This window comes from Ovis canadensis, chromosome 8, assembly GCF_042477335.2.
Source record: "Ovis canadensis isolate MfBH-ARS-UI-01 breed Bighorn chromosome 8, ARS-UI_OviCan_v2, whole genome shotgun sequence".
NCBI classification, from domain to species: domain Eukaryota; kingdom Metazoa; phylum Chordata; class Mammalia; order Artiodactyla; family Bovidae; genus Ovis; species Ovis canadensis.
Window position 1 is genome coordinate 58,501,910 of NC_091252.1, and position 16,524 is coordinate 58,518,433.

Here is a 16,524-nt window from a genome sequence, read left to right on the forward strand (position 1 = left end):
GGACTTTCCGGTTTTTAACAGGGCCATATTGCCGGTTTTGCAGTTGACAAGAAAATTATAACGCTTTCTTTGGCTCGAGCGAGCTGTAAGAAGCGTCGCAGCACTCCTGATGTACAGTGGCTCTCAACAGGATGGATGGGGAGAGAAATTAATAGGCGTCCCATTGTTGCCGTGCATTTTTGCCAGGATATTTCATTAGTGTAAACACTGAACCCGTTGTCATCTTGTTTAGCCACTTGACCCTGGTGATTTTCAGTTCTGTGTATCGTGATGAGTTGAGCACTGGCGTGCACGAGACAGGCCCTAATTATTGGGAACCGAGTCATTGCTGACCCAGGATGAGATTAACTGCTCCTTTGCAGTCTTTATCCTGGGACATTAGCGCTGTCTGGTTATCTTGCTTCAGTTGAGAGATTCGGGACAATAGCAGTGCTGACGGTAATGGTTGGCGATTTCCCTGTTTGTTTTGCAGGTCACGGCCAGGGGGTTTGGGCCGCTGTTGCAATTCGCCTACACCGCCAAGCTGTTACTCAGCAGAGAAAACATCCGCGAGGTCATCCGCTGTGCCGAGTTCCTGCGCATGCACAACCTGGAGGACTCCTGCTTCAGCTTCCTGCAGACCCAGCTCCTGAACAGCGAGGATGGCCTCTTCGTGTGCCGGAAGGATGCTGCGTGCCAGCGCCCGCACGAGGACCCCGAGGATAGCGCGGGAGAGGAGGAGGACGAAGAGGAGGAGACGATGGATTCGGATACGGCCAAGATGGCTTGCCCTAGGGACCAGATGCTTCCAGACCCCATCAGCTTTGAGGCCACCACCATCCCAGTGGCAGAGAAGGAAGAAGTTTTGTTGCCCGAGTCCGACGTGCCCGCGGACACCAAGGAGAGCTCGGCCAAGGACGCGTTAACGCAGTACCCCAGATACAAGAAATACCAGCTTGCATGTACCAAGAATGTCTATAACGCATCATCACACAGTACCTCAGGTTTTGCAAGCACATTCAGTGAAGATCACTCTGGCACCAGCCTCAAACCAGGGCTTGCCGTGGGGCAGATTAAAAGCGAGCCGCCCAGCGAGGAGAACGAAGAAGAGAGCATCACGCTCTGCCTGTCCGGAGATGAGCCTGACGTCAAAGACCGAGCGGGCGACGTGGAAATGGACCGGAAACAGCCCAGCCCCGCCCCCGCTCCTGTCCCCGCGCCCCCTACCGGGGCCGCCTGCCTGGAGAGGTCCAGGGGCGCGCCCTCCCCATCCTGCTTAAGGTCTCTGTTCAGCATAACAAAAAGTGTGGAGTCGTCCGGCTTGCCCGGTACCTCGCAGCAGCACTTTGCCAGGAGTTCAGCGTGCCCTTTTGACAAGGGGATCACTCAGGGTGACCTTAAAACTGACTACGCCCCTTTCCCGGGGAATTACGGACAGCCCCACATGGGCCAGAAGGAGGCGTCCAGCTTCACCATGGGGTCGCCCCTCAAGGGGCCTGGCTTGGAGGCTCTCTGTAAACAGGAAGGAGAGCTGGACCGGAGAAGCGTCATCTTCTCCTCCGGCGCCTGTGACCAAGTGAGCACCGCGGTGCACTCGTATTCTGGGGTAAGCGCTCTGGACAAAGACCTCTCCGAGCCGGTGCCAAAGGGCCTGTGGGTGGGGGCCGGTCAGTCCCTCCCCAGCTCACAGGCCTACCCTCACGGTGGGCTGATGGCAGACCACTTGCCAGGAAGGATGCGGCCCAACACTAGCTGCCCGGTGCCAATCAAAGTGTGCCCTCGCTCGCCCCCGTTGGAGACCAGGACAAGGACTTCCAGCTCGTGCTCCTCCTACTCCTACGCGGAGGATGGGAGTGGGGGCTCGCCCTGCAGCCTCCCTCTCTGCGAGTTCTCCTCCTCGCCCTGTTCCCAGGGAGCCAGATTCCTTGCCACAGAACATCAGGAACCAGGCCTGATGGGAGACGGAATGTACAACCAAGTCCGACCCCAGATTAAATGTGAGCAGTCTTACGGAACCAACTCCAGCGACGAATCCGGATCGTTCTCGGAAGCAGACAGTGAGTCGTGTCCTGTGCAGGACAGGGGCCAGGAGGTAGGGAACCCGCATAAATTCAAGCATGCGATCCACCCTCAGTCCTTTATCTGGACTCCCCCTGCCCCCCACCACTGCCAGATTGTTCTTGTTTGCCAAGATTAAAGCATTACAGTTAAGGGACCGCCTCCCTCATCCTCCCCTGGTAGCTCAGGCGGTAAAGAATCTGCCTGCAATGCAGGAGACTGCCTGCAGTTGAAGAGACCTGGGTTCAAACCCTGTGTGGTGAAGATCCCCCCTGGAGAAGGAAATGGCAACCCACTCCAGTATTCTTGCCATGGGAAATCCCATGGGCAGAGGAGCTTGGCAGGCCATAGTCCATGGTGTCACAGTCAGACACAACTGAGCGACTACCCGCCCCCCCCCCCCCCATCCACAGAGGCAGAATGCTTCAAGGTGATTCAGAATTAACCATTTTGCTCCAGACAGCACTTGAAATTTGATCGAGATTTCAGTCCTCAAAAAGCAGAGGCAAAGAGCTTAGTGGGAAAAAAGTCTGATGCCTGAAAGCGTGTGCAGGTACTTCAGATCCGCCCCCCCACCCCCGTCTGCTTTGAAAGAATGCCGTACCTGTCACCTTCATCCTTGCCCCTCGCTTCTTCAGTGAGAAGAAAAATATAAAATTGCTTTCAAAATTGACTGATTGAAACTGGAGAGATTCACAGTAAGCCCATGCTTTCCCAGCACCTTTAAGTTTCCTTGTCAACAGGGACTCTGGAGTCATCCCTTGTCCATTGTGAATGCAGGTGATGGACAGCTCACCATCCATCCTGGCCCCAGTATCACTGAGGAAGCACCTTTGTCGGTCACATCTAACTGTATCATGGGTCATTGCCCAAGGGCCCCACAAACAGTGAGAGTCATTTTAAGGAGCAGTGGGGTTGAGTAGCAGTTCTTGTCCACGCTAAAAGTGAAGTGCTTTCTAGGTAAAAATTCCAAAGGCTCCATCCATATCTTCCCACTGCTGGGAGAGGAAGCAGGTACAACTCCAGCCACATCGTGAGCGAGACTCACGTGGCCAAGGAAAGAAAAGAATGGACACCGCAGGTGATCCCCCTTCCCTTGTAACACGAGATGCTCCCAGAAAGAGCTGAGGGTGTCTGTGTCACGATCTGGTAGTGACTGCCAGGGACCTCACGTGAGACTGCCACCTGTGTCTCAGAGCAAGCCCAGTGCCCCTCCTGAGAACTGCATCTCTGAAAAACACAGGCAGAAATGAAGCGTGATTCTCATTAGGCCAGTGCACTTCATCCACGTCTGTGCTCCCTGGATATTAGCCTCTAGTAAATCAGGGACGTTAACCCAACCAGACAGCAGAAATGCCACACGGGGTGAGCTGGCTTTTCACAGAGCCACGTGCAGTTTATTCAGCCCTCTGTGAGGTTGGCAAGAAGCACATGAAGGGTTTCGATTGGGCATGTTTTGCAAACAGCTTCCAAAGCTCCCTGTACCAACTACAGACATGCCCTGTGGTCACTTCCTCGCTTTCTACCTAGCCTGGTCTCCACTCCTCCGTTACTGCCTAGCAGAAATGGAAAGAGAAATATACTGAAAGGATTTCGTTTAGCTAAGACACAACAAAAAGGAAATTTGAATAGGAAACTGTTTGAGTACACTGTATCCCCTAGGGTTTGGAATGGAGGGTTGGGCTCAGTGTTCCAAGCCAGAGTCACATCTGGGTCCATCACCTGAGAAGGTGGAGGTTTGGTCAGAACAGTTAAAGTTTGTGTTCTCTCTCTCTCTTCACTCATTTCTTTCTCTCTGATCACAACTTGTAGGAGGTTTCCTTTTCTTTCCCCTGAAATTATTCATAAGCATTCCTGATTCAGAAGCCCACTGAGTCCATTGGCATAATGATTTCTCTAAGGATACATATCTCGTGAAAAAGACAAATGTCTCTCAGTCTTTCTTTCTTTCTTTTTGTCTCTCTCTTAAGAGGAGCCCCACCATTAACTAAAAAGGGTGTGTGTTCATGACAGCTGCATATGTCCAAGGACCTGTCAGTTTCAGAAAAATCTCCTTTTATCTCTCTTACATCCCCAAAGAGAACTTGAAGTGAATTCTTGAAACTGAATGCTACCAACAAGGGCACAGGTATCTTTCCTGTGTTGAGGCTGTATCGCTTGTCTGCCTTAGAATTTGCAGGGTTTGTGTTGTTTTGGCTTCACTGAGTCTTAGATGTGGCATGTGGGATCTTCATCATTGCAGTAGATGAACTTCTCTCTTGTTGGGGTGCACAGGCTCAGTGGCCCCGAGGCATGTGGGATTTGATTCGCCAACCAGGAATCGAACCCAATTTCCCTGCATCAGAAGGTGGATTCCTAACCACTGGATCATCAGAGAAGTCCCTAGAACTTTTCAGTTTTAAATGAATCAGTGAAATGGAGGAATTATTCAGCCTACACAGTAGTCATGAACAGGACTAGTCTCCCCTCAAAAAATATACAGTATTTTCAAAAATATTTTTATTTTCACTTTAAAAAAAAATGAATCTATTCTTACATTCCTAAACAGTCTCAAAAGGAATTTTCCAAATTTCATTGCCATTTTAGGAGTCACATTTAGCCCCTCTCAGTAGTACATTTTGGGTAGAATTGTTATAGTAAAGTTAAGGTTTTCCCAATTTGACCGTTTGATTTTCCTAAAGTAGAAGAGGTTAGGTTTTCCAAGAACTGTCCCAGGGACTGAGCATGACTGCTTCTCTTTGAGCTAATCACTTGCTAATCACTTGGGAGTTTCTTTGACCCCAGTGGAAGTGTGGTCTCCAGTAATAACACTGAAAGCAAACCCTTCACAAAGTGAATCATAAATGATTCAGAAGCCAGTATCTCTTGGGCTGATTCTGCCCTGATCTGCTCTCATGTAAGGTTCCAGGTGACTTCTTTTCCAAGTGAACAGAATATGCTGATTTCTAGTTATACTCTCTTTACCCTCCCATCTCATCAATGTTGACTTCTCATCCTAAGTATTCTCCGGCTTGAGGAAAGTTTAAATAAGCACACTATTGTCCTTTATCAACAACCATCTTTTTTAAGTTCTTTTTTAAAAATAATCAAGCAGAACATACCAAGCCCGTACTATACCAAATTTATCAGGCTTTTTCTGTGCTTACAATAATATATAAACATATTCACATGTCTATGGGTTTGGGTTTTATTTTAATAGCATTTAGAGTAACCTGGTGGGCTACAGTCCATGAGGTTGCAAAGAGTTGGACACGACTGAGTGACTAAGCACAGCACAACACACATTTAATTACTAAGCAGCTTGCTTGTTGCACATAGCTGTCTGCTGTGTACATGCCTCTAGGTCAACTGTGTAGGGTTAACACAAGCTTCTTTAATATCCTTGGTTCCTGTCATCACAGCTGACTCAGTGATCACCTATCAGCAGACATTTCCATTTCCTGTATTTCCCTCTTACGAACATTGCTGCAATAAACATTCTTGTGAACATATTTATTTAGTGGCGGTGCTTTTATTTTTGTGAGTTAAAGTTCCATAAGTGGGTTAAAGGTTATACGCATTTGTTAAATACTACCTATTTACTTTCTCAAAAGGTGGTAGCAATTCACACATCCTCCAGCAAAACTTACGAGCGTGTCCATTGCCCCCTGTTCTTGCCAGTAGTAGTGGTCACCAGTCCTTTTACATTTGCCAATCTGATGGACAAAACATGATGACTTCTAATGCAGTTGATATTTTTCTTATATGTATTCATCATTTGTATTTTCTTTATTGGACTTGCCATTTGTCCGTTTATGTGTGTGTGTGTGTGTGTGTGGTGTTTGACTTTAATGAGTTTACAGAATCCTTAATTTAAGAATATTAATCCTTTCTTGCACATGTTGCCTGTATCTTCTCCTAGTCTGTTTTTTCAAACTAAATTTTTGGTCTTTGTTTATCATGAAATAAAAATTGTTCATATATATGGAGATTTGCAGGAGACTCAGGTTCGATCCCAGGAACAGAGGAGCCTGGGAGACTGCTGTCTCTGGGATCCCAGAGTCGGACACGACTGAAGTGACTTAGCAGCAGCAGCAGGTTCGATTCCTGGGTAGGAAGATGCCCTGGAGAAGGAAATGGCAACCTACTCCAGTGTTCTTGCCTTGAAAATCCCATGGGCAGAGGAGCCTGGTGGGCTACAGTCCATAGGGTCGCAAAGAGTTGGGCACAACTGAGCAATTGAGCACAAGCACAAATCTTGAAAAATAATTACGTTTGATAATTGTCAAGTCATTTCAGAACCATGACCTTTATCATTAAGTTTCTTGAATTCTTTGTTATTTTTTTAAATTTTTATTTCTCCTAGTCTATTTCTATAGTATCTTTTTCCATTTAAAAAAGTTTAAGTTTTATGTAATCAAGTGGTCAGTATGTTTCTTCATGCCTTCATACCTAAAAAGTCAACGTGGGAATTTTTTTTCTTACTTCCAATTATGAAAAAATGAATAGGTCATATTAAGTGAAAAAAGTAACAAACAGTATACATAACATGGTTCTAGTTTACTTTATAAATATATTATAAACAATAAGAGCAGTATAGATAATAAGATGAAATGGGAGGCAAACTTGGAGAGAGGGAATACAGGGAAAGATTTATTTCTGTGTATTCCTATAATGTTTGATTTCTGTGTGTGTATATCACACAGGTTTTTTTTTAATTGAAATACAATTGATATACCATAAAATTCGCTCTGTTAATGTGAACAATTCAGTCGTTTTTAATGATTCATAAAGTTGTGTGACCATTACAGTGTCTAATCCCAAAATATTTTCATCATCTCAAAAAAAGAAATACAATATCCAGTAGCAATCACTTCTCATTCCCCTCTTCCCTTACCCCAAGCTGCTGCTGCTGCTGCTGCTAAGTCACTTCAGTCGTGGCCAACTCTGTGCGACCCCATAGACGGCAGCCCACCAGGCTCCACCCTCCCTGGGATTCTCCAGGCAAGAACACTGGAGTGGGTTGCCATTTCCTTCCCTAATGCATGAAAGTGAAAAGAGAAAGTGAAGTCGCTCAGTCGTGTCCGACTCTTGACGACCCCATGGACTACCGCCTTCCAGGCTCCTCCATCCATGAGATTTTCCAGGCAAGAGTGCTGGAGTGGGTTGCCATTGGCTTCTCTGCCTTACCCCAAGAAATTACTAACATACCTTTGTCTCCAGTAGATTTGCCTATTCCAGATGTTTCATTTCAGTAGAATCTAGCCGTGTGGCCTTTTGTATCTCGCTCCATCGCTGAGCCTGTTTTCAATACAGCATTGCTGTACAGCATGATACAGCATGCTGTCACTGTATCCACCTGGCACTTCATCATGTATGTGTTCTCTCCTTTTTATTGCTGAATAATATTCCACTGTGTAGATACACTAACTTTCTTGATCCATTCATTGGTTGAGGGATGCTGGGCTATTTCCATTTGAGGGCTATTATGGATTATGCCATGAAGAGTATTTGTGTTCAGGTTTTTTATAGACATAAATTTTCAGTTCTCCTCGTTATATACCAGGGAGTGGAATTGCTAAATCATATGATCACTCTAAGTTTAGCCTTCTGAGGAACGACTGGGCTGTTTTCCAAGGTAACTGAGCCATTTTATATTCCCACCAGCCTTGTATGAGGAATCCAGTTCCTCTGCACCCTCATCAACACTTGTTATTGTCCTTTTTTTATATAGTCCTTCTAGTGGTATAGTACCTCATTGTGGTTTACAGGTTTGCTTTTAGAATTTGAAAATTATTGAAAAGTCACAAGCATGTGCCAAGTAGTAAGAGTCTTAGTGAATAGTTTTGTACCACAAGCATTAACTGTAGATTTTAATAAAGAAGCAGCAGGAAGACAGTTTATTTATATAGTCAAAGGCACTGATTAGTTGGATTTGCTTTATTAACACATTTCATATCAAGAGTGGTAAAAGCATATGAGGATGCTGTGTGTACGTGTATGCTTGTGGATGTGTGAGGGCAGGGAAAAGTAAGGTCCAGAACAAACACTGAAATGTTATCGAAGAGCCATGTCTGACTCTTAACTCTTCCACCCAGATGTTGACTTCCAGACATATGTTGGATATAAAGATTTTACAGTCGTTTTTGTGGCTTGTTGAATCAGAAATCTTTTTAAAAGTAACTATCGTTGGTCTGCTTAATAAAAGGAAAACCATTCTGGGCAGCATGGAACTCAGCCATATTTCTAATGAAAACAATGTTTTCGTGTTGGCTAGAAAGACTGTTAGCATCTGGAACTCCAAAGCATACCGTATGACCGAAAGAAGAAACTTTGTGACAAAGAAAGATGGTGGACAAGCTGAAACCCTAATGCTACTGCTACAGCTACTACTAATATTAGCAACACTTCATAATTATAAGGCAATTCCAACTTTTCAAAGCACTTTCTCCAGTTGTTATCCAACTTTTTTCTTCATGGCAACCCTGTAAGCTAAGTAGGACAGATGTTGGATCCCTCTGACTCCCAGATCCTCAAAGAACTTCAGGACAGAGAAGGAAAAGACTTGCCTGGGATCACACGACTCAGTAATTGTAGCATCACAACTAAATTCTAGATGTCCTGTGTTTGTTCCAGAAACTGGACCGCAAGATTAGAGCTTAGAAGGACAGTTGTGTGAGAAGCTTGTCTTTGGCAGAGGAGGTTTTGTCTTTGGCATCTGCCCAGCTCAAAGCCGGCTGTCCTCATTCAAAGAGGACTGGAATCATGAGCCCACAGGGCATCAGATCCCTGGACAGCTCACAGGAATCTGAGGGGCTTTTGAGAGCATTAGTGTTAGGGACTTCCCTGGAGGTTCAGTGGTTAAGACTCTGGGCTTCCAATGCAGGGGTGTGGGTTTGACCCCTGGTCAGAGAACTGTATTTCACATGCCCCGTGGCACAGCTAGAAACTTTTTTTAAAGAAGAACATAAATGTTACAGGTTTTGGAGAAATGACTGCGCTGTTAAGATCCTCAGGGTACTGCTGCTGCTGCTGCTATGTCGCTTCATTTGTGTCCGACTGTGTCTGATCCCATAGACGGCAGCCCACCAGGCTCCCCCGTCCCTGGGATTCTCCAGGCAAGAACACTGGAGTGGATTGCCATTTCCTTCTCCAATGCCTGAAAGTGAAAAGTGAAAGTGAGGTCCCTCAGTCGTGTCCGATTCTGACTCTTAGCGACCCCATGGACTGCAGCCCACCAGGCTCCTCCATCCATGGGAGTTTCCAGACAAGAGTACTGGAGTCGGGTGCCATTGCCTTCTCCCAGGATCCAATTCCTGCAGCTTCTGCTCAGCATCTAATAGTGAAACCAAGAAAGGAGATAGGATTGAAGCTTGACCCCAGGGGCTGGTGCTTCTAGTTGGGATCTCTAGACGAAAGAGGCGCTTCTTTTCGCCTTTTTCTGCAACATTTGCATCTCTGTCCTGCCTCTCCAGTAGCTCCCATCCAGCACACCAAAGACATCAGGCAAGTGAGATGTGTATTGAGAGGCATGGCGAGGTGAGGTAGCCAGAGTACCGGCTGATCACCAGCCTGTAACAAGCGCGCCGGGTGGCAAAGGTCACAGGGAAGCCCAGGAGAGCTGGTGTTTGGGAGTGGGAATTCTTTTCTCTTCTTTGGTCTCATAATTGAATTTGCTGCTAGAAGTTATATTTCTCATACAATTCTTAAATGATATTTTTGTTTCACTGGAAGAGAGGGGATGTTGTTTGGGCGGTAGAACCAGGGTAGGTGTTGGCAGGAGAGAGAAAGGGAACAGCTGATTTCTGTCTGGTGAGAAAGAAGTGCCAGCCCCTGGGGTCTAGCTGGCAGCATCCCATGGTGGGGCCCCTGAGGAGGAATATTTAAGCTTCATTCACTGTCCAAATGTCACAGCCTTTTCCCACTTTTTGTCAGCCCTTGGGGCCAGAGGTTACCTGCACTGCAGAGGCCACTCATTTCACCATCGGCTCCAGAGCTGGAGCCCCCAGGAGTGAAATCCCCTCCTCTGATTAATATTGACCCAGCCCAGAGTCCCGGGTGAAAACATCCTCCACCATGGTCCTTAGAGAATGAGACAAGCCAAGATGCCCCTGACACTCAGAGTGAGTCTCCACTGAGAAGCCAAGCTGGGGCACCACCTGTCTAAAGAGACCATGGGCTCCCTGGACCCCTTGGGCCCTCACCCTTCTAAACAACCTGGTCAGCTTTCTGTGCCTCTATGCTGAGCCTCATGCATGACGGATCACTGAATGTAGCTGCAGGCTGGCCGCTTAACAGGTGATGCTGCTGGTTCGCTGGACTTTGCGTCCCGTCACCTCACTATTTGTGAGGGTCTGGGGAATGAAAACTGTCACCTCCGAGAACTGAAATTCTGGAGGAATCAGTGGGTGGAGGGACAGTAAATAAGATGTGAAGCCCTATTGGGTCTATTTGGGTTAGAAAAGTTTGCTGGAAGAAAGGCAGGAGGGCCTCAGGCTTCTCAGTGTCCAAGGCCAAGTCACTTTAGCTGACTTTTGAGCCCATTTGAGGAATAGGTGGGTGCCTGCCAGCCTGGGAAAGGAACGTTTTCCCAGCCCCTCAGTGGGTCTGTGGCTGACATTTATCTCCAGGGAAGATGCCTGTCAGTTTGGAACTTCCTACCCTAAAATTAGCAAATAGCTGTGGTAAGGTTTCTGCCACACCTTTCCAAGAACAACGTCAGGGGCTTCCCTTTGGTAGTTAGGGGAAGCCCTCCCTTGCTCGAGGGGTCGCAGCACACTTTAGAAAGAGACCAGAGTAGTTGGGGCTGGGAGGATTTTTTTCACATGGAAGAAAGTCTATAGTGGACAATTTTCCTCCAACCTCTGCAGAGCAGCTTGAGTTGCAACAGCTCTGCTGAAAAATTACATGGCCTTCTGCTTCAAGGACTTTGATTTTGTTGATTTTTCCTCTTTCCTGTCAACCTCGGCGCTGTTACCATAGTGGGTATATATATATATATATATAGGCTGTCTAGAGAATGTTAAATACAGTAGCCCTTGGTATAGAAGGCCTTGTGACTTTCCCTGTGGCCTGAGCCATAGGTATATATTCTGTCTGAAAATAAGCAAACACTGTGTAGAGCATCAGCAGAATTGCTTTGTTGTCAGCAGAGGGGGAGATGCCATGAGGCCCAAAGCATCGTCACCCCTGTTGTGAAAACATGCCTGCTGCCTGGTGTGGGGACATCCATGTGCCCAACAGACAGACCTCTGTGTTGTGTAAGTACTGTCCAGGATCTGAGTCTGTTTGTTATCCAAGGCATATAAAAGGGAAATCAAACATTCTTTCGTATCATTATAAGCCCTGTGCAAACACAGCCCATGGACAAAGCCCTTTGCCGGGCCCATAACAAGGAGCTGTTTGTGCTGACCACCCGTCATTAGCGGTTGGAGCAGGGCTGAGCCGACTGTGCTGTTATGTGGACTGTGGGGATTTCTGCCCTCCTGAGCCAGCACTGGACAGGTGTCATGGGACAGAGGTCGCCCTTTGGAGGTTCAATCAGAGCACCCATCGGGAGCCTTCAGCAAATGCCACGTCTCACAGGCTCAGAGCTATGAAGTAACCTGACTGAGCTGTCACACCCAGCCGCAGGAAGGCAAATGATCATTTAGTAGGATTGCCTTTGTGCCAAGGGATTAAGTAACCACAAATGCCAGAGTCCAGACTCACTCAGGGTCTGCCTGCCTCTGATGCAACCAAAGCAAAAGCCTGAGCTCAGGATTAAAGATCTTCCTCTCACTCCCCTGAACGGCCCAGACATAACCCTGTAGGTTCTGTAGGGCCATTTCTTCACCAAAAGGATTTTGATCAATTAAACCCAGAGTGGCCTGTCTGTTCCTCTGGTTATCCAAGTTCACTCTAGTCGACTTGTTCCGTCTGCTAAAGCTATGCTGTCCAGTACAGGAGGCACACGCCGGATATGGCTACTGAGCCCTGGGAATGAGGCTAGTCTGAATGGTGAGGCACACCCGAGTATAAAATGCACCTTGGGTTTTTAAAATGCGGTATCCCCCCCAAAAGTGAAATATCTCATTACTTTTATGCTGATTACTGTTGATAATATTTTAGCTACATTGGGTCCTATTCAATATATTATTAAAATTAGTGTCACCTGTTTCTTTTCACTTCCTACTAGAAGGCGTAAGAATCCCACTGGCAGCTCGCGTTGTTTGCATTGGACAGCGCTGGGCTAGTGCCTGAACGAAGTTTAGGTTTATAGCGCCATCTGCTGGTGTATCCAAAGCAGATGCTCAGGTTAAGCAGGAGCTCAGCCCCTGAGCTGGGAAACACTGTCTTGGCCAAGCAACACTCAACCTTCTACTTCCAGAAGCTTCTGGACAGGCCCAGAGCTGACTCCTGAAGTCTCTGCCTCATAGAGAGTCCTGAAGGGGGTAGTGGCAGACTGCTGGAAGGTGCCGGTCTGTGTTCTCTATCTTGTGGATGCTGAGGAAGCTTGAGAGAACATGGGTTCTCTGCTAAATGCTAAAGAAGCATTAGGACTCTAAAGCATCTCTAAAATGACTAGTGTTCTTTCTTTGGAGGATGTTCACCTTTTCCTTGATTTGCAAGAATTTGAAAGTGAGACTCTTGCTGAAAACAGTGTCTGCATTAATTATTTGTTGCTGTGTAACAAATCCTCCCAGGGCTTCCCAGGTGACACTAGTGGTAAAGAACCTGCCTGCGAATGCAGGAGATGTAAGAGATGTAGGTTCGAGCCCTGGGTGGGGAAGAACCCCTGGAGGAGGGCATGGCGACCCTCTCCAGTGTCCTTGCCAGGAGAATCCCACGGACAGAGAAGCCTGGTGGTCTGTGGTCCATAGGGTCGAAGAGTCGGACACAGCTGAAGAGACTTGGCACACACCCATGCAACGAATCACCCCAAAACTTTGTAGCTTCAAACAATCGTTTAACATCTCTCATTGTTTCTGTGGGTCTGGAATTCAGAAGTGGCTGAACTGAGCATGCTTGGCTCAGAGTATCTCATGGGGTTTAAGTCGGATGTTGGCAGGAGGCAACCCCTGGAGGTTTGCCTGGGCTGGAGGATCCTCATCCAAGGTGGCTCATTCATGGGACTGATGAGGTGATTCTGGCTGTTGGCTGGAGACCTCAGTTCCTCTCTACCTGGGCTTCTCCACAAGGTGTCCTAAAGAGAGCCTTTTATTTCTAATCAAATGCTGTCGCTGAATTGTCAGGAGGTACTGGTCCACAGCCTGGAGGTTGGCCCTGGTCTGAGAGGCCTAAGAAGATACTGTACAGCTTTTATGATGTCACGTCAGAAGTTACATGGATTACTCCCGCTTCATTGTATTGGTCAAAAGGCAAGAACATGCATTCCACCTTTTGACAGGGGAAGGTCAGCATCACATTGTAAAAGAAAATGTGAGAGCGTGGGCCATTTTATTTTCCAAAAATCCATAGTGCCTCATGGGTATATAATAGCACTGTGCAGCTAAAAAACATGCCCCACTTTGCAGATGAGGAAACTGAGACTCAGAAAAGTATGGTGACCAGCCTGAGGTCTCCTGTCTGGCAGGAAGGACTAAAAGCCAGTTCTAACTCCTAGGTCACAATGATGTAGCCTCGCCAGTTTCTCTCCCTATGTCTGTCTCCCTTACGTTGCTGTAACTGCAAATCACACTGACTGTTTCATCTTTCCAGCATCTCCAAGGTGTACAGGGCTCTCTTAATTCAAGGGTTTTAGATGATTCCTCAGATGATGTCTGTCTATAAATTGTTACTTCACTGAGTTGAGGCTCAGTGGGAGTGGGTTTCAACTAATTGTAGAGCCCTGCTTACAAAAGTGCTGTGGTCGTGACAGTGTATACATTTTCCATTGTTTCCATGCTGTTTGCTTCTAAGATCTCAGGAATGATAACCACATCATAATATGTGTGTGTTCACATTCTGTTTGACTGTCTGAATATTTCATCTTATTTGTATTTGAAACAGGAAAGAATCATCACTGCTTGCTTCAGTCGTTTTCATAGTACTTGGTCATCATTAAAAAGGAGATTTTACCATTTTTTGATGTTCCACTCGCCAGAATGAAAACTATAAAATCCAGCTGCCGTAATCATGTTCTGTTATTCTTGGTTGCAGGTCAAACTTCCATTTCCTGTCGATCAAATCACAGACCTTCCAAGGAATGACTTCCAGATGATGATCAAGATGCACAAGCTGACATCAGAGCAGTTAGAGTTCATTCACGACGTCCGCCGGCGCAGCAAAAACCGCATCGCTGCCCAGCGCTGCCGCAAGAGGAAGCTGGACTGTATTCAGAACTTAGAATGTGAAATCCGCAAACTGGTGAGTCAGCCCGCCCTGTGTTGTCAGCAACCTGGAATGACCAAGACTGATACCGACTTTGAGTAGCAAAGGCCAGACAGGCAAAGAGAAAGGCCACCATTCAGGGACATTTGCATTGATTTTTAAAGGAATTCTTAACAAAAAATAATAGCTTTACACGTGTAATATATGTGTGTCTGTGCGGCTGTGTGATTGTGTGTCAGTATTTTATATCTTAGCCATTTGTGTAGATCACAGGGGCAGTCGTCCCTGGGTATGCTCAAACCACCAACCTTCCCTGGTGGCTCAGCTGGTAAAGAATCTTCCTGCAATGCATTCGATCCCTGTGTTGGGAACATCACCTGCAGAAGGGAAAGGCTACCCACTCCAGTATTCTGGCCTGGAGAATGCCACGGACTGTATAGTCCATGGGGTCGCAAAGAGTCGGACAACATTGAGTGGCTTTCACTTTGACATTCGTATAGAGCTGATTTTTTTTTTTTGAAGTCTAATTGATTTACAGTGTTGTGTTAGCTTCTTTTGTACAGCAAGGTGACTCAGTTATATGCATATGCTTTTTCGTATTCTTTTCCATTATGGTTTGTCATAGGATATTGAATGTAGTTCCCTGTGCCATATACTAGGACCTTGTTGTTCATCCATCCTATGTATAATAGCTTGCCTCTGCTAACCTGAAACTACCATTCCTTCCCTCCCATAGAGATAATTCTTCTTCTTTTCCATTCAGCATGAGTCGAGAGCTAACATTTATTGCTGCATATGTGGACCAGGTATTATTCTGGTCTCTTTCAGTAGATGTCCCATGTAATCCTCACATCAGCCCTGTGATTTAAGTACTACTTTATCTCCATTCACAGAGGAGGAAACCAGAGTGCAGAGAGGGTTGGTAACTCCCCACCATGTGATGGAGCTTGAATGCAAGTCTGGTTGTCTGATCCCAGATCTTGTTATTGCACTGCTTTCTCCTGCCTCCCACGGAGGTGTAGGTTAGGGGCAGGACGCCGGCCTGCCACCAGGGGCCCCTCAGCCACCTGATCTCCTGAAGCCCTTCAGCAGCGCGGGGGTCCTGAATTCTGCACTTCTGCCTCAGAGTGGTTGTCACCTTTTCCTGTGCCTGGGAGTCTTTTGTCTCTGGAACTGTTCTCTGATCTTTCAAGCCTCCCCCTCACTCAGTAGTCTACATTCCCTTCTGGATCAGCAACCTTAAGCTACAGGAAGTAAATCCAAGTGGCCTCTGGTTCCTGACTGTACCCTTGAAGGCAGTCAGTACAGCCTCATTCAGCTCATCCTTCCTGCTGGCCCAATCCTAGAAATTCATCCCAGGTGCCATGTCTGTGGCATCCTGAAGAAGAGGGAGGCCACGTACTGTGGTCAAGACCTGAGTTTGAGTCCTCAGGCTATACATGACACTCCTTAGCCTCATGGTAAGCCAGTGTCCTGATGAGAACCTAAGGGCAAGATAAGACATTTGAGAGTTCAGGTTGAGTTCAGCTCAGTCACTCAGTCGTGTCCGACTCTTCACGACCCCATGGACTGCAGTACCCAGGCTTCCTTGTCCATCACCAGCTCCTGGAGCTTACTCAAACTCATGTCCATTGAGTTGGTGATGCCATCCAGCCATCTTATCCTCTGTCATTCCCTTCTCCTCCCACCTTCAATCTTTCCCAGCATCAGAGTCTTTTCCAGTGAGTCAGTTCTTTGCATCAGGTGGCCAAAGTGTTGGAGTTTCAGCTTCAGCCTCAGTCCTTCCAAGGAATATTCAGGACTGATTTCCTTTACGATGGACTGGTTGGATCTGCTTGAAGTCCAAGGGACTCTCAAGAGTCTTCTCCAACACCACAGTTCAAAAGCATCAGTTCTTCAGCACTCGGCTTTCTTTATGGTCCAGCTTTCACATCCATACATGACTGCTGGAAAAAAAAAATAGCTTTGACTAGACAGACCTTTGTCAGCAAAGTAACATCTCTGCTTTTTAATATGCTGTCTAGGTTTGTCATAACTTTTCTTCCAAGGAGCAAACATCTTTTAATTTCATGGCTGCTGTCACCATCTGCAGTGATTTTGGAGCCCCCCAAATAAAAAGTCTCTCCATTTCCATTGTTTTCTCATCTATTCCCCATGAAGTGATGGGACCAGATGCCATGATCTTAGCTTTCTGAA

The 16,524-nt window shown here is 46.7% G+C and overlaps 1 protein-coding gene across 3 annotated transcripts in view; it reads left to right on the top strand.

Annotated features, from left to right (window-relative positions):
- Positions 1 to 16,524, top strand: part of BACH2 (BTB domain and CNC homolog 2) — a 385,266-nt gene that overhangs the window by 359,579 nt on the left and 9,163 nt on the right. For all 3 annotated transcript variants that reach the window (XM_069598267.1, XM_069598266.1, XM_069598268.1), the window contains 2 exons: positions 473 to 2,071; positions 14,158 to 14,364. In XM_069598267.1, coding sequence (XP_069454368.1) covers positions 473 to 2,071; positions 14,158 to 14,364 — 1,806 coding nt within the window. The remainder of the gene's footprint in view (positions 1 to 472; positions 2,072 to 14,157; positions 14,365 to 16,524) is intronic.